This window comes from Stenella coeruleoalba, assembly GCF_951394435.1.
Source record: "Stenella coeruleoalba genome assembly, chromosome: 15".
NCBI classification, from domain to species: domain Eukaryota; kingdom Metazoa; phylum Chordata; class Mammalia; order Artiodactyla; family Delphinidae; genus Stenella; species Stenella coeruleoalba.
Window position 1 is genome coordinate 66,441,935 of NC_137161.1, and position 23,492 is coordinate 66,465,426.

At 45.5% G+C, this 23,492-nt stretch overlaps 2 protein-coding genes across 3 annotated transcripts in view; one reads left to right on the forward strand and one right to left on the reverse strand.

Annotated features, from left to right (window-relative positions):
- The window catches only part of CRYM (crystallin mu), a 17,205-nt gene extending 6,501 nt beyond the window's left edge, over nucleotides 1–10,704 (reverse strand). The window contains exons 1-5 of one of the 2 annotated variants that reach the window (XM_079946076.1): nucleotides 10,465–10,704; nucleotides 9,809–9,962; nucleotides 7,847–7,909; nucleotides 4,539–4,640; nucleotides 149–332 (exon numbers count right to left, since the gene is read on the reverse strand). In XM_079946076.1, the coding sequence (XP_079802202.1) occupies nucleotides 149–332; nucleotides 4,539–4,640; nucleotides 7,847–7,909; nucleotides 9,809–9,962; nucleotides 10,465–10,634 (673 nt within the window). In that variant the 5' untranslated portion in view covers nucleotides 10,635–10,704. The remainder of the gene's footprint in view (nucleotides 1–148; nucleotides 333–4,538; nucleotides 4,641–7,846; nucleotides 7,910–9,808; nucleotides 9,963–10,464) is intronic. The other variant, XM_079946077.1, reaches the window with a different exon arrangement.
- An 11,196-nt stretch (nucleotides 10,705–21,900) lies between these two features.
- On the forward strand, nucleotides 21,901–23,170 carry LOC307198501 (apoptosis-associated speck-like protein containing a CARD; the record flags this gene model as incomplete). Its single annotated transcript, XM_079945467.1, has 2 exons — nucleotides 21,901–22,216; nucleotides 22,821–23,170. The coding sequence occupies 2 exons, from the start codon at nucleotides 21,901–21,903 to the stop codon at nucleotides 23,168–23,170; spliced, it is 666 nt and encodes a 221-aa protein (XP_079801593.1).
- Nucleotides 23,171–23,492: the final 322 nt, after the last annotated feature.

Below are 23,492 nucleotides of genomic sequence, written 5' to 3' on the forward strand. Positions count from 1 at the left end.
TATCATTTTTTTCAGAACTCAAATGTTTCTGAGGCCATTAAAACGCTCAAGCATTTTGCATGAGTAAAACAGCTCTGCAGATGCAGCCCCCTTGGTCCAGCCAAGGGAGAGTCTGGCCACCCAAGGCTCATGGAGCCACTCTGCTTACCATTGATGTGAGCCCCGGGCTTCACCCATTCACCAAACAAAATGGGCTCCGTTGCCATGGTGACTGTGATGATCACATCTGCCCCGGTCACAGCCTCCTGTACCGATGAACAGACCCGTACCTCTCCTTGCACTGTGTTCGCAAACTTCTCTGCATTTTCTTTGGTGCGGTTCCATATCCTCACCTTCATTGGGGGTAACAAGAGGGACATTGGTGCCATGATTATCTGGCTGTTTATGTTTCATTAAGCCCAGGGGTGCAAGGAAAAGTTGAACCACTCTGGGGTTAGGGCTGTAGTTATTTAAATCATTCCGTATGGCGAATGTACATTTGTCTGGGCCAGATATTTGAAAATGACCTTTCTCTATCCCATTCCCCTTTCAAGAAGGGGGGAAGTTTTTCACTTCTAGCTTGGGACACACAGCCTCAGTAGCTTAATAGCTACTATATAGCTTAATGATTAGCAGAGCAAGTTCTGGAGCTAAACAGGCTTAGAATCAATCCTTGCTGTCACTTACTGTTTCTGAAGTATATTTAACTTCATTCAGCCTAAGTTTTCATGTCTGTAAAATGCAAATGATAACAGGCAAAGTCAGCATCAAACTCACAGTTTATGTTTGGGAGTCTGTAAAGGAGTCATAACAGGGATGAGATTCACAAACAGGATGTGCAGGGCTGTGCTTGGAATAGTTGATCTCCGAAGGATATGTAGGGAATTAAAATCTGGAAGGGTTTCAGGAGTGAATGGTGCAGCAGAGTAGAAGGCCAAGAGTAATAGCTACAGTTAGATTCCTGGGAAGCGCTGGTGGGAGAGGGTGCGTCACTGGCATCACCAGGAGGTGGGGACTTGCTAGCTTGCTTAACAGATTTTGATGTCTGTGGTGGCAGCTGTCAGCCTTCAACTGAAAATAAGGCCTAAAGAATCTCTCATAAGGAAATATAATAAATATGGAAATAAATGTTATGTCTGAGTAAGTTCATTAACTAAGGTGAAAAACAATACAATATGTCCATTTATAAGAGAATGGTTAACTATACCATCTTGCTTGATAGAAAAATATGAAATACCATACAAAAATTAAGTAATGTGGAAAAGTGGTATTACAACATTCAGTGAAAATACAGTATATACAACTGTGTATATCTAACATGATTAAATCTTTAAGAGGTTAATATTCAAAATATACAAAGAAATTATAAAATTTAATATTAAAAAATAAAGCAACCTTATTTTAAAATGGGCAGAGGACCTGAATAAATATTTTTCCAAAGAAGGCATACCAATGGGCAACAGACACATGAAAAGATGCTCAACGCCACTGGAACATAGGGAAATGCAAATCAAAACCACAATAAGATATCACCTCCATTTCCCTCGGCATGACGACTATGCACAGACCTATGGTCAATTAATCTCTGACAAAGGAGGCAAGAATACACAATGGAGAAAAGACAGTCTCTTCAATAAGCGGTGCTGGGAAAACTGGGCAGCTACATGTAAAAAAATGAAATTAGAACATTCTCTAGCACCATACACAAAAATAAACTCAAAATGGATAAAGACCTAAATTTAAGACCAGATACTATAAAACTCTTAGAGGAAAACATAGGCAGAAAACTTTTTGATATAAATCACAGCAATAACTTTTTGAATCCACTTCCTAGAGTAATGAAAAAAACAAAAATAAACAAATGGTACCTAATTAAACTTAAAAGCTTTTGCACATGAAAGTAAACCATAAACAAAACGAAAAGACAACCCACAGAATGGGAGAAAATATTTGCAAACGAAGTGACCAGCATAGGATTAATCTCCAAAATATACAAGCAGCTCATGCAGCTCAATATCAAAAAAACAAACAACCCAATTAAAAAATGGGCAGAAGATCTAAATAGACATTTCCCCAGGAAGACATACAGATGGCCAAAAAGCACATGAAAAGATGCTCAACATCGCTAATTATTAGAGAAATGCAAATCAAAAGTACAATGAAGTATCACCTCACACCAGTCAGAATGGCCATCATCAAAAAGTCCACAAACAACAAATGCTAGAGAGGGTGTGGAGAAAAGGGAACCCTCTTGCACTGTTGGTGGGAATGTAAATTGATAAGCCACTATGGAAAACAGTATGGAGGTTCCCGTAAAAAACTCAAAATAGAGCTACCATATGACCCAGCAATCCACTACTGGGCACATACCCTGAGAAAACCATAATTCAAAAAGAGACATGTACCACAATGTTCACTGCAGCATTGTGTCCTGGCTATTAATTTACAATAGCCAGGACATGGAAGCAACCTAAGTGTCCATCAACAGATGAATAGATACAGAAGATGTGGCACATATATACAATGGAATATTACTCAGCCATAAAAAGAAACGAAATTGAGTTATTTGTAGTGAGGTGGATGGACCTAGAGTCTGTCATACAGAGTGAAGTAAGTCAGACAGAGAAAGACAAATACTTTATGCTAAACCATATATATGGGATCTAAAAAAAAAAAAAAGGTTCTGAAGAACTTAGGGGCAGGACAGGAATAAAGACACAGATGTAGAGAATGGACTTGAGGACACGGGGAGGGGGAAGGGTAAGCTGGGACAAAGTGAAAGAGCAACATTGACATATATACAGTACCAAATGTAAAAGAGATAGCTAGGGAAGCACCTGCATAGCACAGAGAGATAAGCTCGGTGTTTTGTGTCCACCTAGAGGGGAGGGGGAGGGAGGGAGGGAGGGAGACGCAAGAGGGAGGGGATATGGGGATATATGTATACATATAGCTGATTCACTTTGTTATACAGCAGGAACTAACACACCATTGTAAAATAAATAAATAACCTCCAATAAAGATGTTAAAAAATATACCTCAATAAAGATGTTAAATAAATAAATAAGTTAAATAAATAAATAAACCACTTGTGGTGATTTCCAGAGGGGGGAGGGTTGGGGGATGGGTAAAACAGGTGAAGGGGATTAACAGGTACAAACTTCCAGTTTCAAAATAATTAAGTCATGGGGATATAATGTGCAGCATGGAGAATATAGTCAATAATATTGTAATAACTTTGTATGGTGACAGATGGTAACTAGACTTATCATGGTGACCATTTCGAAATGTATATAAATATCAAATCACTACAATGTACACCTGAAACTAATAAGATGTCGTATGTCAATTATACTTTAATTAAAAAAGCAGAGAAAAACCATACAACTATGTTACAAGAAGCAGATGAGAGATTGGAAATGTTAACTACTTGTCTTTGAAAACAGATAAAAGGGAATTTTTCTTTTGTTTTCTTCATTACAGTCTTCATTTCTCAAAGCAGAAGTATTATTTTTATCACAAGAAATCATACCTTAAATATACCCCACCCCTCTCACACACATAGAAAAAAATAAAATAAAAGTAGCATCAAATGTATCAAAAATAATAGGAAGTGTGAGCCAGCCAGAATGGGGAAAAGTAGACTAACATCTAGGCTGCAGAAGGCATGCTGTGGCCTCCTGCTCTCTAGGCCTCATTCCCAGCTCCTGGATCCCTAAGCCTGAATACTTAAGGACCCCAGATTCTCCTAAGAGAAATACTTAAGGACCCCAGATTCTCCTAAGAGAAAATAGAAAGGGCCAAAAGAACACCTGAATGTATGTAATGGATATGACACAATCCTTTAAGTAACCGAGTAGGCTCTCTGCGTACTTCGGCATACCCTGCAAACTGAGAAACTGGAGGGGGTGATTCAGGCCTTTCCCCCAACTCTTCACGTCCAGTGGGACTTCTGGGCAAATTGTTAAAAGAATGGTCTAGGGGGCTTCCCTGGTGGCGCAGTGGTTGAGGGTCCGCCGGCCGATGCAGGGGACGCGGGTTCCTGCTCGGGTCTGGGAGGATCCCTCATGCCGCGGAGTGGCTGGGCCCATGAGCCATGGCTGCTGAGCCTGCGCGTCTGGAGCCTGTGCTCCGCAACGGGAGAGGCCACAGCAGTGAGAGGCCCGCGTACAGCAAAAAAAAAAAAAAAAAAGAATGGTCTAGGGACTTCCCTGGTGGTGCAGTGGTTAAGAATCCACCTGCCAATGCAGGGGACACGGGTTCGATCCCTGGTCTGGGAAGATCCCACATACCACAGAGCAACTAAGCCTGTGCGCCACAATGCTGAAGCCCGCGCACCTAGAGCCTCTGCTCTGCAACAAGAGACTCCACCACAATGAGAAGCCCGTGCACCACAACAAAGACCCAATGCAACCAATAATAAATAAATTTATATTAAAAAAAAGAATGGTCTAGATGGTGGGACTCTCAACCTGACAATTTCAGCATAACCCACACTGTAACAAAGGAGTACAGAGAAAGGTCACTGCTACTTCCTCCACAACCCTCCCTGGACCTACCTCCTTAAAGGAGAACTGCTCTGTGAAGACCTCATAATGGCTATAAGCCTGGACGCCAGCTCCAAGGATACACAACACTTCACTGCTGGGGGGTTTCAAAAACTATTTGAGAGAAATGAGATAGAAAAGGTCAAGGGAGACTCTAGTAGCCAGGAGAAGATCAAATACAGTTTGAGAATCAGGTGAACTTCAAGACCTCTCAGGCAATCAAGGAGATGTCATTGTGTATTTCCGTTTCCACAGAGTGGGGAGGGAGGGAAGGAGCCTTCATTGGGTACCTAACATTTGCCAGTGCTTAAGCCTCATGATCTCATTTAGCCCAGACAATTGACCCTATGAGCTAGATACTCCCATTGTTATCCTCCTCTCACAGATAAAGAAATTGAGGTCCAGAGAGGTTAAGTAACTTGCTCAGGGCCCTATGACTACTGAATGGCACAGTGAGGCTCTAACACCACATCTTTCATTCTCCAAAGCCCACTTGCTTTCTGCTGTGCTACCCTATCTCAGGGGCATGATAAGCCACACCTACTTCTGAGAGCTGTTAGTTGCTTCTGGAATCTATGAATCCTTGCGAGCCTAGGTTCTCAGCTATATTTGCTGTGCCCACTCTCTGTTGATCCTGACTCAGCCTCCGTCTTCCTTTAAAGAGGGATGTAGAGCTGGCATTTGTGGCACCTGCTAAGGGTGTATGTGTGTCTTTATTTGTGAGTGAGGTTCTCTGATCAACTCTCCAGTAAAGTCTTTCTGACCACCCTGATAGATTTCACCACTTCATAGCACTTGTTTGTTTACAAATTTATTTTCCTGTACTGGTATGTAAGCCCCGGGAAAACAGAGACAGTCTTATTTGCACAGAATTGGCACATATCTACCATTACCTATGAGAAACAGAGCGGGGTTTCTTGACCTCAGCACTACTGATATTTGGGCTGGATAATTCTTTGTTGGCAGGTGGGTGGGCTGTCTTGTGCATTATAGGATGTTGAGAAGCATCCCTGGTTCTGTCCATTAGCACCCCCTATGTCCTCAGTTGCGACAACCAAAACTATCTCCAGACATTGCTAATTGTCTCTGGGGCAGCTGGCCAAATTGTTTTCAGTTAAGAACAACTGGCATTGAGGGATGACAACACTTGCTCCTCAAACCATCCATATTAAATAAGACCATCTCCTGCCTTTCCTCTATTTCATTTAATAAAAATTGAGCTCCTTGGGGCTGCTCTTTCTTACAGTGCTAATTATTGAGATTCTGGAGTGCAACCTTAAAAATGAAAGTATTCTTAATTATTAATCACTTGCAGAAAGGAGCCTCAAATATTGGCAGGTGATTAGAGATGATGTCTCCTGTAGCTGCAGAAGGAGAGATAGCATTTTGTGCCGTCAACTATAGTTCAAAGAACCTTGATTTGAAAAGTTTTCAAAATGACAATATCCACAAGACTAGTAATCTTATGCTCCTGTCCAATAAGGAGAATTATGTAATTTTTCCTTAACTAAATTTTTTTTTCTGTTCTCAGTTAATAGAATCTATTCTTGGAAGTACACGTGGGCTTCAGAAATTGTTGCAGTATCCTGTAAAGTAACCTTTAACCTCTGATAGAAGAATTAACCTGGTTGATCATCAGAATCAACCAGATACCATAAAAAACCAAAACACCTAGTTTCTTAGGCCCTACCCTCAGCGATTTCAATTCAGTGGTTTTGGGAATCTGAATTAAAAAAAAAAAATTCCCCAGATGCTGCTGCTGCTGCGTAGCCTGGGTTGGAAACTACTGATCTGGGACGAGAAGACCCACAGCTACCTGGGTTGTCTGACTACAGGAAACCCTAGACTCCATTTCCTTCTGCACAAAATGAGGCCAGTAATACTTGCTCTGCCTTCCTCCCAGAAATCCAAAAATAAATCAAACAATGGTTTGGAAATTATTTTGGAAAAGATCAAAGTCCTTTTCAAATGTAGGGCAGTATGGTTAGAGTCCCTCTGTTCCTAAGTTACCAGGGAACATACTTCAGAGTCCCTTGATCATTTCAATCTGAACTGGGTCTGCATATAATTTTTCAAAGCCAGTTCATCAAGCTGCACACTGTAGTCTACTCCCTTCCTATATAATTACCAGATTTATCCCCACAGTCTTCCCTCCCCATCATGTGTTTAGAAGACCTTAACACACTCACAATTTGAACACCTGGTCTCTGCTCCTCCAACCCTCCGATAGACCCCACATTTCCTTTATGCTTAGGCCTCATAAACCAGCATTCCCAGACCTTTAATGTGAAAGGTTCCAGCCTTTAACTGTTCCTACAGATACCTCGTCTTCTTAGCCCTAGCCTCTAAAAATACTGTTCTTCTTGTAGGATGCCCTTGTAGGATGCTTAGAAATATCATCACCTCTATCACTTGCTTTTCCTTCTGCCTGGAGAGCTCCTCCCCTCTTCCTGTTTCACTCACTCACTTCTTTTTCAGTCTTTACTCAAATATCACCTTCCCAGTGAGGTCTTTCCTCTATAATTTAAAATATCACCCCTTCCCAGTGCTCTCAATTCTGCTTTATTTTCATCCTTCTAGCTGGTGGTGGGGGTGGGCGTGTTATTTTTTTAAAGCAAGTCCTAGCCTATTAGTAAACTCAAAAGGGGTTTGCTGTTGGTTAATTATTTTTTTTAGCAAATCATACTATGTATTTTACTTTTTATTTTATTTATTGTCTCACCTCCCCTCTGCATGTAACTCTGTTTCGTGCACTACCACATCTCTGACATTTAGAACAGTGCCTGATATGTAGTAGGATCTCAGTCAATACTTGCTGAATGGATACATCTGTGTGGCTTGGATCTGTTTATCTCCTCCTCTGCTTCGTATGCAGTACTGACTCTAGCCTATGGGGCAACCACACTGATGTGCCAGGAGCAGTGTGGTAGAGGGGAAAGAAAGCAGTCCTGGGAGTCAGAGAGGTCAAGTTTTAAATTCTTGCTCTGCCACTTGTTAGCTGTGTGACCCTGATCAACTCACACAACCTCTCTGAGCCACATTCCTTATACCTGGCAAATGGAGATAATCATATCTACTTTGCAAGGTTGGTGTGAAGATCAGGAATAGCACATGTGAGGTACCTGGAATCTTGGGCTCATTAAATGGTAGCCAATCATTTCGTGAATCACTGTGCTCAGCTGACATCCCATATTTGGCATATGAAGTTCCAGCTATGTCCAAAGAAGTTCCAAATGAGTTCCTCACTTCTACCTTAGACATTCAAACTTGAGACACTCAATCCCACCCACCAGCTCAGCACAGCCAGGCACTAATCTCACCTTGGTGGCGATGGCAGACACTGCAGCTGTTCTCTTTGCAGTTATGATATTTCCATCCATGACCTTGGAGGAAAGGAGAGACAGTGAACAAGGGGCACCCCTATCCACCACTTAAGCAGAGAGAAGACGCTCTAAAAGCGTTAGCCCTAGGAAGCATCATAATATTCTATAAAGAGAATGCTTTGCCTGGATACAATCCCTCCACTTATAAGAAATACAACTTTGAAAAAACATCTTAATCTTTAAGCACCGGTTTCCCACCTGTAAAAATAAAGATAACGGCAACCACTCAGAGGGTTTTTGTGAAGATTAAATGCACTGGCATACGTGAAAACATCTAGCATATGGCGAGCCCTCAAGAATTGCCCATTTGCTTTACTTGCCCTGGGATTCTCAAAACATCAAATTAAGGAGAAACTTCAGGAATAAGAGTAAGTCACTTGACATCCGTGCAAGGGCCCTGAAACTCTATCTCAGTGGCTCTCAACTCCTCCTGCACATGTGGGGAGGTTTGTGAAGATACAGATGCCCAGACATGACCCTTAGGTTGACTGAATCTGAACACTAGGGATGGGACCCAGACACTGTTGTTTTTAAAAGCTCCCCAGGTGATTCTGAATTACGCCTTGCCAGTAATAACTCCCATCCTTTGCACTGTTCTCTGTTTATATTAATCATCTCAATTGGTCCTCGCCAAGTAGTATGAGTATTCTCATTTTATGGACAAGGAAGTGAGTTGCTTGGCTACTGATCGAATTCAGGAAGAATCTCAGGCCTTGTCATTGAGTTCCAAAGCCTGAGGTGGTCCCGGTTTCCTGGGGAAGCACTGTTGGTAGGTAGTATGGATGCCATTTCCATTGGATGAGCAGAGACTGGGAAGAGCTACAGACTCTTTTCAGGGGAGGAATAAATGGGCAGCTTCCTTGGGGAACCAGAAATTCTGAGAAGGAGAGTCTAAGGATCCAGGGGCGGTTTGGATTAAGGAGTCCGTCCCTGATGAGGACTCAACCGGCTGGCCTCAGCGCCAGGCTGGAGGGCAAAAAGCACTTTCACTAACCAGTTGTGTGACCTCAAGCAAAGTGACTCTGATGCTCTGAGCCTCAGGAACCTCCAAAGAAAGCAGGTGGGGAGGTGAGGGTGTAATAAACACTCCCACAGAGGAGTGTTGTCAGGATTGAATGAGACCAATTTCTCCTGCCTGGTACATGATAAGTGCTCAGTCAACAGCAGTGAGAAAGGCAGTAGAGAGCATAGTCTTAAGACAGTATAGGCCTTGGACTTACACAGAGTAGGTGTGAAGTCCATCCATGCCACTATGAGCTATGGAAATTTTGGTAAGTTTGGCATAGCTGCTCTATGACTCAGTTTTCTCATCTGCAAAATGGAGGTAATAAATTTACTTACCTCAGAGTGGTTCTAAGTATTAAGAGAATTAACACATACAAAGTATTTAGAACAGTGCCTGACGCACACAAGGTGCTTAATACATTTGGACTACTACTATTTTTTGATATTACCATTAAATGTTAAAACAGGTCGTTGTGTATCCCTTAGAAAAAAACTCCCAGGTATTAGAGAGCACCCCTAGTCTGTAACTCACGTAACTCCACATTGCAGAGATTCACTAAATAAACGTTTCCTTGGCTACTGGGTTTGTGCAAGCTGTATATCTGGAGTAACCGGTAGAGGACAAGAACATCACAAGAATGACGAGATTATTCCTTCCACACTGTCACACACTTAAAGCAGCAGTGGGCTCTGGTGCTGGGTTATGCATCCTTAGGCAGTTCTGGAATCAGATACACAGTCACAGATAACCTTCACTGTCACTGGCATCCAGTCACTCAGAGAGGGTCATGGGTGGTCACACTCAAAACTCCCCCTGGTCGACAGAGAACTAACTTCTGAGCCTAGCTCTGTGCACAGGGGCCCTGACCCACCCCTGGCCAGGGAGTTGCTCACCGCCAGAAGGGAGCCATCGCTCGGCTGGAAGAGTAGCACAGTGGCCTGATGGGAGGGGACAGTGGAGGTGGTGCTGTGGCCCTCATAGAAGGTGACCAACTTGGTGGTCAGGGCGTCCTCTGCTGCACTGTAGGCGGGCATGACCCCCAGGAAACTACAAGAAGAGAGGGAGCAGCTTCAACCCCTTCCGATCAATGCTGAGGTATCCTATCAAGTCCTCATGTCCCTTCCTTTCTCTTTCCTCCCTCAATGCCCTACTGGCCTTCTCCCTCGCCCACCTCCCACCCCCATCCGTCTGCCATTCCCTTTGGCAGTATGCTGAGTACGTTCAAGAATCCGGCTCTGGATGAGAAAAGTCACCCCAGTTCTGCCACTTACTAGCTGCGTAACCCTGGGTACTTCACTTCACCTCTCTGAGTCTCGGTTTTCCCATCAGTAAATGTTGCATCAATACCTACCTATATATGGAGTGAATTAAACAAGGTAATTCCTGTAAAGCGCCCACTTGACACAGTGGGTTGCAAAAATCAGGTGGGAGCTGTTATTAGCAGTGGTTAGGTAAGCCCTCCCTTCCTTCCTCCCGCTGCTTCCATTCTCACCCCTCCTCTTCCTCCTTTCCAGTTTCTCCAGACCCTGGCCCGGCCTTCCTCACTCACCCACTGTGTTTGGCCACGGGCACCACGGTGCGCACCGGCTGCATGACCCCTCCTTCGGGGCCGCTGGAGAAGTTGGCCAGAGCCGCCTCCAGAGGCGGGATGAGTAGGCTAGAGCTGCGGAGGTGGTCCTGCACATCTGCCGCGCTCAGGAACGCTGGCACAGAGCTCATGTCGTCGCGGGCCTTCTACCTCCGCGAGCTCAAGGGGATCCGCGCTTCCAGCGCTGTGCCCTGTGCGAGAGCGCCCAGGGCGCGCTGCCGCCTACAGGTCACCGCCCAGCTCCGGGGGCGGAGCAAATCTGGTTTCCTCCAACCCCCATCCGCAGGGGTGGGCGAGCTGGGTCCGCTCCAGACACAGGTTCCCCGAGATTGGAGTTGACGCGGCGGGCTGGCTGGGAGTTAGTATTCTTGGCTCCACTTTCTCAATTCCTGTAGTTAGCTATAGTCACATTCCTTGCAAAACATGTTACTTTGGCGCCCTACCTTCTTCCCTCCCCCCAACGCCTCTATTTGCTGTCTAGGTCCTGCTGCCTGGGAAAGAGGAGACAGAGGGAGATGGGGGCAAACAATGATGGGCTCCCTTATTTCTTAAATTATTGCCTGCTTTTTAGGAGCTCTTAGATGAAAGGAGATAGAAGGTTATTAAAAAACATTTTCCTTTCAATTCTGTCCCCATCTGGAGTCTCTTATCCCAACCTCGCTCCCACCCCAACCCCTTCCCCCCCCCCCCCCCCCCCCCCCCCCCAGATCCCGGGCTGTTGACCGCTTCGAGTGCACAGTATTCTCCTGGGCTAATTAATTGAACTAACCTTCACCTTTAGAAAAGGAGGAAGTTCCCAGGACAAGATATAATGGCCTTAGTCACAAATCGCCAAATGCATAAGATGTCATGTCAGCAGAGGAGTTGGGATCTGCCCTTGAAGTGAGACTCCAGAACTCTACTCCTAGCCATTAGGCTACATTGGCAGAAAGGGTGTAAGAGGGCATTTCGGGCCAGGTTAAACCCAGGGGTGGAAGGAATGTTGTCTCCTCCTTGAGGACAGAGTTGGACTGGAACCAGGGACTGATATCTAGGAGCACCAAGACGTAAAACTGGGATGCTTCTTGAAGTCAAGCAGCTAAGAGGGTGATTCTTTGGAAGGGAATTACATGGTTAAAGAGATTAAACATTTAGATAGAAGGGTCTTGTACCAATGCAGAGGGTGAAACAAAGGAGCAAGAGCGTAGCCTGGGAGACAGGTCAGGAGACTCCAGTGCGTAAGTTGTGCTCCCCTGATATTTTCACTGGGAGCTACATAGGGCACTTCTTAGGAAATGGTCACATCATAATGAAAGACAGTGTAGTAAGTGTCAAAATATGTACCAATGAAATAATAAATCACATGTAATGTACTTAGCACAGTGCTTGGCACAGAGTAGCCACATAATAAATGAAAACCTCTTGTATCATCAAAACACAGAGACGATGTGGCGGTGGTTGGAAAAGCTTATTTCAATTACACAAATTTGTTTCTTCAGTTCACCATCCTTAGAAATGCAGGCCCAGGGCTGCTGGGATTACGGAAGTGTTTACGGCTCATTATTTGTGTTGTTATAATTATTATGATGTAACAATTACTGGGTTTAAAAAATGACAGAGGTATAAAGAAAACAGCAGTGTGTCTCATTATTCTTGAGGGAAAAAAAGCAAAACCAAATACTCACCAACTAAAAGAGAAATGAAATAGGAAAGCCAGATGGTTTTTTGTTTGTTTCCATTGTGTATTTAAAAATTGAGCCCTGGTCAAGTAGAAAGCTTTTGTATTTGTTTCTAGCAAATCCTGTAGGAACAGGACTAGTCTGTAAATCACCTCAAATCGTGTTCTTTATAAAGCTTTGCGTACCATCACCCAGGCCCTCACTAAAGTAGCGCTGGGAAAATTGGTCTTGATTGAATTAATTCTGTTGGGACTGGAGGCCCAGGGAACTAACTGGTCCCAAGTAACCAGAGCCTTTCCAAAATGAAAGTTATGCAATATGCAATATCTGATTAGGGTCAGAAGTTGTACAACCTGGGCAGGTAGAAGGGAATTCTTAGGTGATCACATATGCTATGAGTCCAACTGCCATGTTCTGTTGAAGCCCTAATACCTCCTTGAGATCTTTTATTATTTACTTTAAATATATTGTGTTAAAATTTTTACTACTCTTTTTAGCTTCACTAGGAGCAAAATGAGCCTGCTATTGTAGTTTAATATGCTATTTCAATCATTTTGAATTTGCATCAAAATAAATGTATGATTATTCAAAAGACAGTAGGTCTGTGAGTCACCTCAAATCATCTTCCTCATATGGCTTTGGGTGATATCACCCAGGTCCTCAGCAAAGTTTTAGCTGCCAAACATGGTGGTCTGGTTTTAGCTCAAGGGTCTGGAAAGAAGTCATCATAAAAGGGGAGGGCAGCCTTCTTCCTCCTTCCCAGCCTGGTGGTAGCAGCAGTGGTTCTGGGGAGGCTGGTAGGAATTCCAGGGGAGCAGCACAGGTCTGGTGGCCAACTGAAGATCAATGATCAAGAATATAGGTTAGAAGCTGTTTTGCACTGTGGACTGACAGCAGATTAACCAGTGTACAACAAACATTGGCCCAAATTGTCCAGAGGGAAGGGGGTTGCTGGTGCTACACCACTTGGCTGGGCTATGGAGTTAGCATACTTTTGTATAACATGTAAATAAATACCTTTCTAGGCTTAGTTTACAAGGAGCTTCCATGGAAATTATCATATTGTTTTTTTTAACTCATTGATGTGATACATTGTACGAGCAGATATCCTAACATCTCAATTTGTTTCTAAGGTTTTTATTGGAGTTCTAATGCTTTGGAGATGAAATCCCCAAGTCATTTCCAGGTAGAGGATTAGGAACTTTGTACTTTGTGATTCCCAAGTAAAGGCTCTCTGCTCAGCCAGTTTGGATTTGAATCCTAGTTCTGCCACTGTACATGCTGGATGACCTTAAACAAGAGATTTAACCACTCTGATCCTGTTTCCTGCACTGTAAAATCAGATAGTATTAGTAATATTAGGACCAACCTCCCAGAGTTGTGGTGAGGCATAAATGAAATCATTTTGTGAAGTGTTTAGCTGGTAGGTGTTTAATAAGTATTATATTATATAAGTATTATTGATGCTTTTTAGTTTATATTATTAAAATAATGAAACTACTATTAGCAGTAATGACACGCCTAGAGGGTTTACAGGCCCCTGTGCCTGCACCTCTGGAAGTTCCTTGCTAAGCCTCCGTAGACTTTGGGGAGAAGGTGGCCACTTGCACTTCCCTACCCTTCCGTACTGCCACTACCACACTAAAGCTGACAGTAGGGCAGGGCTGTCACTAGGGTAAGCCAAGCACAGTGACTGAAGTACTCACTTCCAGCGCAAAATTTGGGGACATACTCAGAACTCAAGATACTCAGTACTGAAGATTTTTTTTTTTTTTGCGATACGCGGGCCTCTCACTGCTGTGGCCTCTCCCGTTGCGGAGCACAGGCTCCGGACGCGCAGGCTCAGCGGCCATGGCTCATGGGCCCAGCCGCTCCGCGGCATGTGGGATCTTCCCGGACCAAGGCACGAACCCGTGTCCCCTGCATCGGCAGGCGGACTCTCAACCACTGTGCCACCAAGGAAGCCCCTAAAAAAATTTTTTTTAATGTAATATTGAAAAAAAAAACACTAAAAAAATTCCATGATAACGAAACTACCAACATTTTAAATAAAACTAGGATCAGGATTACTGATTTTTCCTTTTGTTTTAGCCTCCCATATAGCACCTCATGGTACTTTTAAGTTTTTTATTTTGAAAAAATTTCTAAATGTCATATTAAAGTATTTATCTTGCTTATTGAGTTGGTTTCCTCTTAAACAGGCAAGCAAGGCATCCTGGTTACATTACTAATAAGTTTATTAATATTCTTTCTATTAAGTCATTACTACTAATAGTAGTTTCATTATTTTAATAATGTCAAGGCAAGCGTCTCACTCCTCTCACTCCTAGTCTGTCTTCGGGAAGTGGGGGACTGTGTGGTGGGCCAGGAAGAGCAAGTGGTAAAATATTTGGGAAACCTGAGACAGGTGGGTTGGGCGAGCCAGGAGCCGGCAGGCTGCCCGGAAGGTAGGGGCTCCAGGGTCCGTGGGCGGGAAAGGGGCCGAGGCAGCGCTTGCTGGGTTCTCCCGCCCGCCTGGTACGGGGTCGGGCCTCGCCTTTGAGGGGTCCGTGCGGGGAAGAGGCTGCAAACCTGTCCGCGGGGCCGCCGGCGGGGCGCTCGGGTAAAGCGTTGGAAGGAGGTACCGCGCTCGCTCGACTGGCGCCCCTCAATGGCGGGGCGGAAGCAGTTACCAAGGCCTCGGCCGTGAGTGTACGGACCTCCTCGCCCTTCCTCCTCCTCCCTAAGCCCTCCAAATCGGGATGCTCCGCCTACCGCCGCCCCTCGTCCTCCTTCCAGGCCAAGAGCGTGCTTCCTCTCCTCCCCCCGCCCCTCCCCCCCGCCCCAACTCCCTACAAACACGCAAAAACCCACTAGGGACTTAGAGTTAATTTTTAACTGTTTTTATTTTGGTTGTAACAGTGATTAGAAGGAAGGTTTTGGGAGGTTCAGTCAGCTTTAATTTTAATTTGACTTTTGACAAATGAGTTGACCTCTGAATCTCAGCTATTATGTAGGAATATCATTTTACCCATCCCATAGGATTTTTCTTTTTTAAAAAAATTGAGGTAAAATTCACCATTTTAAAGTATTAGAATTCAGTGGCTTTTATTACATTCACAATGCTGTGAAACTGTCACCACTCATTCCAGAACATTTTAATCTTCCCTAAGATAAACCCTGTACTCATGAGCAGTCATTCATCATTCCCCGTATTTCCACCCACTGGCAACCACAAATCGGCTTTCTGTCTGTATGGATTTGCCAATTCTGGGCATTTCTTATGTGGATGGAAATAATCAATAAGCCAATTAGAGCCAAATTGAGGATGATCGTCCGGGAGACGGTCTCTCAGATAACTCTGAGGAACTACTCCAGAGAAGCATGATTTTCTGCATAGTTTTATATCTCATCAGAACAAAGAACACCAAACAAGTCAGGAATACATTCCTTCAAGATTTCACAAAAAAAAAAAAAAAAAAAACAGATCAGCATGTATACAGTGAGTCAGTATGGCCTTGGCACCTGGGAAGGGAGTCTTATCGAAGAAGTATGTAGCACTGACATCCCAGGAAGGGAGGCATTTAATCTTTATTTTTTAAAAGGACATTCTTTACTTCAGGTACCCTTTTCTTTAATGATTACAGCAGATGTACAATGTATGTTTGATAGGCTACAAACAGGCGGTTTTAGCTAGCATAAAATTCAAGTTAAATCCTGTATAAGCTAGAATGACTGCCTCATAACTCAATATGTGAAAATTTCTTCCATCACATTTATATATAGAATCATTATAATATATGGTCTTTTGTGTTTGGCTTCTTCCACTTAGCATATTTTCAAGATTCATGAGTGTTGTGTCATGTATTACATTTTGGATAACACCACATTTTGTTCATCCATTCTCATGGACTTTCGGGTTGTTTCCACTTTTTGGGTATTATGAATAATGCTACTGTGTACAAGTTTTTGTGTTGACATATGCTTTCCATTCCTAGAAACCTTGTTTCATATTGTTACCAAGCCCAAGCTCCTTCTGCTCATCGCACAACAGGCCAATAAAGCGGGAGAGGAGTTGTTGCAACAAGGAATAACGATTTTAATGGGAAAGCTAACAGACCGAGAATACGGCAGACTAGCGTCTCAAAAATCCACCTTACCTCAGTCCGAATTCGGGCTCCTTTTATATACCAGAGGGGGGAGGGGGCGGGGCCACTGTGGCACCGACCAATGGCTGAGCGGGGCTGCTACAGCTCGCGCCTGCCTCTCAGGTCTCACACCCTGAGTAGAGAGGTGCGACCCCAGAAAGCCGGCAGGTCTGAAGAAGTACCAGGTTGCTCCAGCAACGTCGTCCTCCAGGTCTAGGTGAAGCGAGGCGCAGAAGCCGCTGAGACCCCGGTGGCCACGTGGAGGCTGTTGACACACCCTTTCCTGGGATCGCTGTCTGAGGCGGCGGGCCCCCTGGGCTCAACCCGCGGCTGGCCTCACCGGTCAGTTCATGACTGATGACGTGGCCTGGGAGCGGGTGTCCCCAGGGCGGAGCTCCCGCCCTCCTGCCCGCTTGCGCAGTGGGTGGCCGGCAGGTGCGGGGCCAGGCCGGTGGGCTAGGCCCAGCCGGAGCGCGGAGAGGAGCAGCGGAGCAGCCCCTGCCCCAACCGCGCAGCCGCCGGCGCCAGAGAGGGAGGAGGAGAGGGCCCGTCACAGTTTGGGTTCGGGCTGGGGAGGCCGCTATTACAATATGGTAATTATATGATTAACTTTTTGAGGAATGGCCAAACTTTACCACAGCTGCTATATACCACGTTACATTCCCACTAGCCGTGTGTGAGGGTTCCAGTTTTCTACATTCTTGCCAACACTTACTTTCCGTTTAAAAAATTAAAATGTGTTTAAAATTATAGCCCTCTTAGTGGGTAAATGGTTTCTCATTGTGGTTTTGGTTTAAATTTCCCTAACAGCTATGTTGAGCATCTTTTCATGTGCTTGTTGGCCATTTGTATAATTTCTTTGGAGAAATGTCTATAGATCCTTTTGCCCTTTATTTTATTGGTTTGTCATTTTGTTCTTGAGTTGTAAGAGTTCTTTGTTCGTTCATAACGTGAAATCCTTATCAGACATATGATTTGAAAATGTTTTCCATTCTATGACTTGTCTTTTCACATTTTTGTCCTTTGATGCTCAAAAGTTTTGATTTTGATGAAGCCCAATTAATGTATATTTTCTTCTGGTGTCATATCTAAGAATGCATTGCCGAATCCAGGTTATGAAGATTTACCTATGTTTTCTTCTAAGAGTTTATTGTTTTAGCTCTTACTTTTGGGTGTTTGATCCATTTTTAATTAATTTTTGTATATATTGTGAGGTAAGAGTCCAACTTTATTCTTTTGCATGTGCCTGTTACCAGACCCTCTCCAGATTCTGGGACAGCAATACCATAGAAATTTCACTCCCACAAGGCTCTTAGGTAAGCAAAGCTTTTTATTAAAAGGATAGTTTGTGCACAGGGGAGAAGGCAGAAAAGAGTGCCAACTCCCCAAGGACTTTCAGGGAACAGGTTTTAAAGCGAGTGTGAGGGAGGGGGCAGCAGGTGCCCGATCAGCTTGTGCTCGATTCTCAGATTGGTTGGCATCAAGATGAAGTTTCAAGAATCATCAACCGTCAACTGGTGTGGGGGTCTATGCACTTGCGGTCAGCAGTTTTCATCTGGTGGGGATCTGCCTCCTGCAAAAACAACTTGCGAATGTCTGCCAGGCCTTTATCTATATCTTTCAGGGAACTGGAAAGCTTTAGGCACTTTGTTTTAAGGGATCTGTGAAGCCTGCTTGCGCAAGGTCATTCCCTGGGTCCTTTTCAAAAATGGCTGTACTCTTGTCTTCCAGTCTCACGCCTATTTAGTTGTTTAAGCACTGTTTGTTCAAAAGACTGTTATTTATCGTTGAAAATCAATTGACCATAGATGTACGGGCTTATTTTTGGATTCTCAATTCTATTTCATTAGATTAAGATATATCTATGCTTATGCCAGTACCAAACTGCTTTGATTACTGTCGCTTTTGTAGAAAGTATTGAAATCAGGAAGTGTGAGACCTCAAACTTTGTTCTTCTTTTTAAAGAAATTTTTGGCTATCCAGGGTTCCCTGCAATTCTATATGAATTTTAGGATCAGTGTGTGCATTTCTGCAAAAAAGGCAGCTGGGAATTGACTGACTCTGTAGATCAATTTCGGGAGTACTGCAATGCTAACAATATTGAATTTTTCATGAGCATGGGCTGTCTTCATTTATTTAGGTCTTCTTTAATTTCTCTTCCCCCAGTTTTATTGAGGTATAATTGACAAATAAAATTGTACTATATTTAAAGTGTACAACATGATGATTTGATATATGTATACCTTGTGAAAGAATTCCCACATTCAAGTTCATTAGCATATCAATCACTTCACAAAGTTGCCCCCTCTCCTTTTTTTGGTAAGAACACTTACAATTTACTCTCTTAGCAAATTGCAATTATACAATACAGTATTATCAACTCTAGTCACCATGTTTTACATTAGATCCTCAGAACTTATTCATCTTATAACTGAAAGTTTGTACTTTTTTGCCAACCTCTCTCCATCTCCCTCACCCCTTAGCCATGGCAACCTAGAGATTACATTTAATCTATAGATGACTTTGGGCAGTAGGAACATTTTAACAATAACTCTTCTGATCCATGAACATGGGATAGCTTTCCATTTATTTGTGTATTCAATTTCTTTCATTAATATCTTGTTTTCAGTGAATACATCTTTCACTTCTTTAAATTTACTCCTTAAGTATTTTATTATTTTTGATGCTTTTGTGAATGGGATTGTTTTTTGTCTCCTTGTTGAACCTGTCGTTTTGTTCTTGTATTGTCTTCCTGATTTCATTAAATTGTTTATGTGTTCTCTTGAGCTCTCTGAACATCTTCTGAATAATTATTTTGAATCCTTTGCCAGGCAATTAAACTATCTCCATTTGTTTGGGGTCAGTTACTGGAAGTTTGCTATGTTCCTTTGGAGGTGTCATGTTTCCCCAATTCTTTGTGACCCTGGTAGTCTTGTGTAGGTGTCTGCACAACTGAAGAAATAGTCACCTCTTCTAGACTTTATGGACTGACTCTGGTAATGAAAGACCTTCTGTGGGTGGGAGCATGCTGGAGTCTGTTGTGACTCTGTATCTAGTGGCGCAGGCTGCCAAGGGCAGGGGCATGTGGCGGCTCTGGGTCCAGGGTGGGGGGTAGGGGCATGATGTCTCTCTCGGTCAGGCCACAGGGGTCCACAGCATTGACAACTATGTGGTCCTTGGTGAGCATAGTGGGGTATCTGCAATGGCTACAAGGGCTATTGGGGTCCTTGTGGTGCCTCCAGGTCCAGAGGCTACACACAAGGGCAGGCAGCAGTGGCATGGAGCTGGTGGTGGTGTGTACATACCACCAACTGGTGCCTAAGTAATAGCAGAGGCTGGTTGTGGATACACACACAGTGGTAGGGGCCAGGGCCAGGAACAAGGGCCAGGGCCACGTGAGGGTACACAGGCAGCTTCAGAGGCCCTGGATGTTGGTGTATGTACATTCTGTGCCTGCAGGATCTCACATCAGACACGCATAGCAATGGAGGCTTAATGGGGATCTAGCTGGCTGGGTGCAGGTGCACAGTTTATGGGGACAGCTGCAGGTGAGCCTAGTGGTGCAGGCCAGCGACAGGAGATAAGGCCAGAGCTGAGCCCTCAGGCAGCTGTGGGGGCCCCAGCTGTCAGTGTGCAATTCCATGGCTGCAGGATATTGCTACAGGTATGCACACTGCCTTAGAGGCTGGTGATGGGAATCTACTATTATTGTATTGCTGTCTACTTCTCCCTTCAGTTCTTTAAATATTTGCTTTATATAGGTGCTCTGAGGTAGGGTACATAAATATTTATAAATGTTGTATCCTCTTAGTTAATTGATCCCTTTATCATTATTTTTTTGGAATTTTGTTTTTTTTTATACACCAGGTTCTTATTAGCTATCTATTTTATACTTATTAGTGTATATATGTCAATCCCAATCTCCCAGTTCATCCCACCACCACCCCTCCCCTGCTTTCCCCCCTTGGTGTCCATACGTTCGTTCTCTACATCTGTGTCTCTATTTCTGCCTTGCAAACCGGTTCATCTGTACCATTTTTCTAGATTTCACATATACGCGTTAATATACTTCCTCCCAGAGGAAGTAGCATTTAACTTAAGACCTAAAGTCTTGAGAGTTTGTCAGGCAAAGAGTGAGGGAAGAGAGCTCCAGGCTGAGGGAACAGCATGTGCAAAGGCTTGGAGAAGCAAAGGAGCCTGGCAGATTTGAGGAACTGAGAGGCCAGTGTGGTTGGAACTCAGAGGTGGAGTGGGGGGCAGGGTGTGGTGCAAGACAAGGCTGGTGAGGTCCACAGGGACAGACCAGCAGGGCCTTCCCAGCCATGTTAAGGGCAAGTTAATGATTCTGGGCACAGCTTGGCCTCCAATGCCATCCCACACCACCTTTCATCTGCTCTTCTGGGTCAAGCCCTCTGACCCCAGAATTGCTCTCTACCCATGACTTTCCCTCCAGTCAAGAATTTTCTCAACCATTGCACGGGTCTCTTGTCATCACTTCCCAAGAAATTCAATTTCTGGGGGACCAAATTCTGGCTCTCCCAGGAAGCATTTGTCAAGGTCTCAGGTACCATCAGGTAGCCCACGTTATGTTGGAATATTTACTAAGTGGAAGAGTGAGTGTTATTATCCCCATTTTATAGCTAACGAAACTGAGGTTTGGAGAGATAAAGCACACACAGTTATCTCTACACTCTTTTTTTAAAATTATTTTTTATATTTTGCGGTACGCAGGCCTCTCACTGTTGTGGCCTCTCCCATTGCGGAACACAGGCTCTGGACGTGCAGGCTCAGCGGCCATGGCTCATGGGCCCAGCCGCTCTGGCATGTGGGATCTTCCCGGACCGGGGCACGAACCCGTGTCCCCTGCATCGGCAGGTGGACTCAACCACTGCGCCACCAGGGAAGCCCTCTACACTCTTTTTTTTTTTTTTGCCGTATGCGGGCCTCTCACTGTTGTGGCCTCTCCCATTGCAGAGCACAGGCTCCGGACACACAGGCTCAGCGGCCATAGCTCACAGGCCCAGCCGCTTCGCGGCATGTGGGATCCTCCCGGACCAGGGCACGAACCCGCATCCCCTGCATCGGCAGGCGGACTCTCAACCACTGCGCCACCAGGGAAGCCCTACACTCTTTTGACACCTCATTTCTCCCTAGTATTCCCCAGAATTTGGGAAGCTACATGGTCTGGCTGTTAGGATTCTATGACTCTGATTCTATGACATGTCAGAGAGGATGCTAAGGTTTAGAGAAACATGGAGATTTCAGGGTTCTAAAATTCCACAGTTCTAAGCCTTAGCGCTCCAATAAACCAGGTTCCTGATGTGTGCTAGCTAGTCCAAGCCTGGAGAGGCAGGCACCACCCATGAGCCCTTTTCCACCCGGTCTCCTGGGTCCCACCTCACAGACCAGCCAAAGGATGCGATCTGGGCGCCCCCTGATGGCCAGGAGAGGATGGGAAGGAACGGGATAGTCGGGAGCCTTACACCCGAGGGCAATGTTCTGGGGCAGAGGCCGGAGTTGAGAGAAGGCGGAGAGTTCCAGGTCCCGCCGCAGAGCAGACCTCCTGCTTGGCAGACAGCCCAAGTGAGCTACAGTGGGGGACCCCGGGAGCCATGGGGTGCATGCGTGATGCCATCCTGGATGTGCTGGAGACCCTGACTGCAGAGGAGTTCAAGAAGTTCAAGACGAAGCTGCTTTCAGTGCCGCTGCATGAAGGCTATGCACGCATCCCACGGGGGACGCTGCTACCCACGGATGCTGTGGACCTCACCGACAAGCTCGTCAGCTACTACCTGGAGGCGTACGGTGCCAACCTCACGGCGCTCGTGCTTCGCGACATGGGCATGCAGGAGGTGGCGGAGCAGCTGCAGGAGACCTGGGGCAAGGGGGAGCTCACCTCCTCCACCCTCCGCGCAGAGGTCCAGACCAGTATGCCCTCATCTGTACCCTCCTCCCAACCCCAACATTTGCCTCTCCCCGCGCTTTCGCTTCCTGTTCCTCCTACCCTTTAATAAAAGCTTCTCCTGCTGGGGAGGCTTGGTACTGACCTTGGCTTCCGGACCAGGAGATCCCTGACCCCAGAAAGACTTGGAGACACCACTTAACATTTTCTTACAGGCCCTGGAACCGTACCAACCGAGATGAAGTCCCCTCGCCAGACAGCAGCCAAGTAAAGCCTTCAACACCCAACCTCACCTACCTGGGCACCTCACCAGCCCCGCCCCACTGCACCCCTGCACAGCCTAAATCTGTTGTCCCAAGGCCAAGAGCACCCAGAGAGTGCAAAGCTAGGCCAACCCTCCCCACCCACCTACTCACACACCTCCAGGGCCCAAGCCTGGTTGGGAGGAGAAAGGGAGACAAAGTTAAACCCATCCCACTATAGGTAGGGTCCTGGTGGCATGCCCACCTTGAGCCTGACCGCTTAGGGTTGCATTCAGGGCAATTTCTGAAGAAAGCCTAGTGTTCAAGAGGGACAGGCTCCAGCACCCACCCTGGTCCCAGCTCATCCCCTCTCTCCCTCCCGCCCCAGCACTGCACTTTCTGGAGCAGCATCGGGCGGCCCTCATTGCGCGGGTCACAGACGTGGATGGGGTGCTGGACGCCCTGTACGGGAAGGTCCTGACAGAGGAGCAGTACCAGGCAGTGCGGGCGGAGCGCACCAATCCTACCAAGATGAGGAAGCTCTTCAGCTTTGCTCCAGCCTGGAACCCGACCTGCAAGGATCTGCTCCTCCAGGCCCTGAGGGACACCCAGCCCTACCTGGTGGTCGACCTGGAGCAGAGCCGAGGCATCTTCCCCAGCAGCGGTCCCACAGACAACCCCTGGCTGTTCCAGCCATCTTACCTGGAGTCTCTGATTTTTTTTATACACGATATATGAAAAACCAGCTTGTACTTGGTGTGTTTCCTACTTCCAGCCTGGAAGCACATGCGGAGCTGAGCTACACATCCAAGCCCCACAGAGGCTCAGGTGAAGCTCTAGTTTCCGCCTGTTCCTGGGGCAGCAGGCTCCCCAGACACTTCATCCTTCCTGCCTCAGTCACCATGGAATAGTCCCTCACCATTTTGTGGCTCCTTCAATGCCACCCCAGAGGGTCTGCCCTTGAGACCTGTGAATACAAGTTAGCCTTGTGGCCAAGGTCTAAAAATTAAAATAGAGGTATGTACAAGGGGCCTGGAACTGTGGGGGGCCATATCTGACA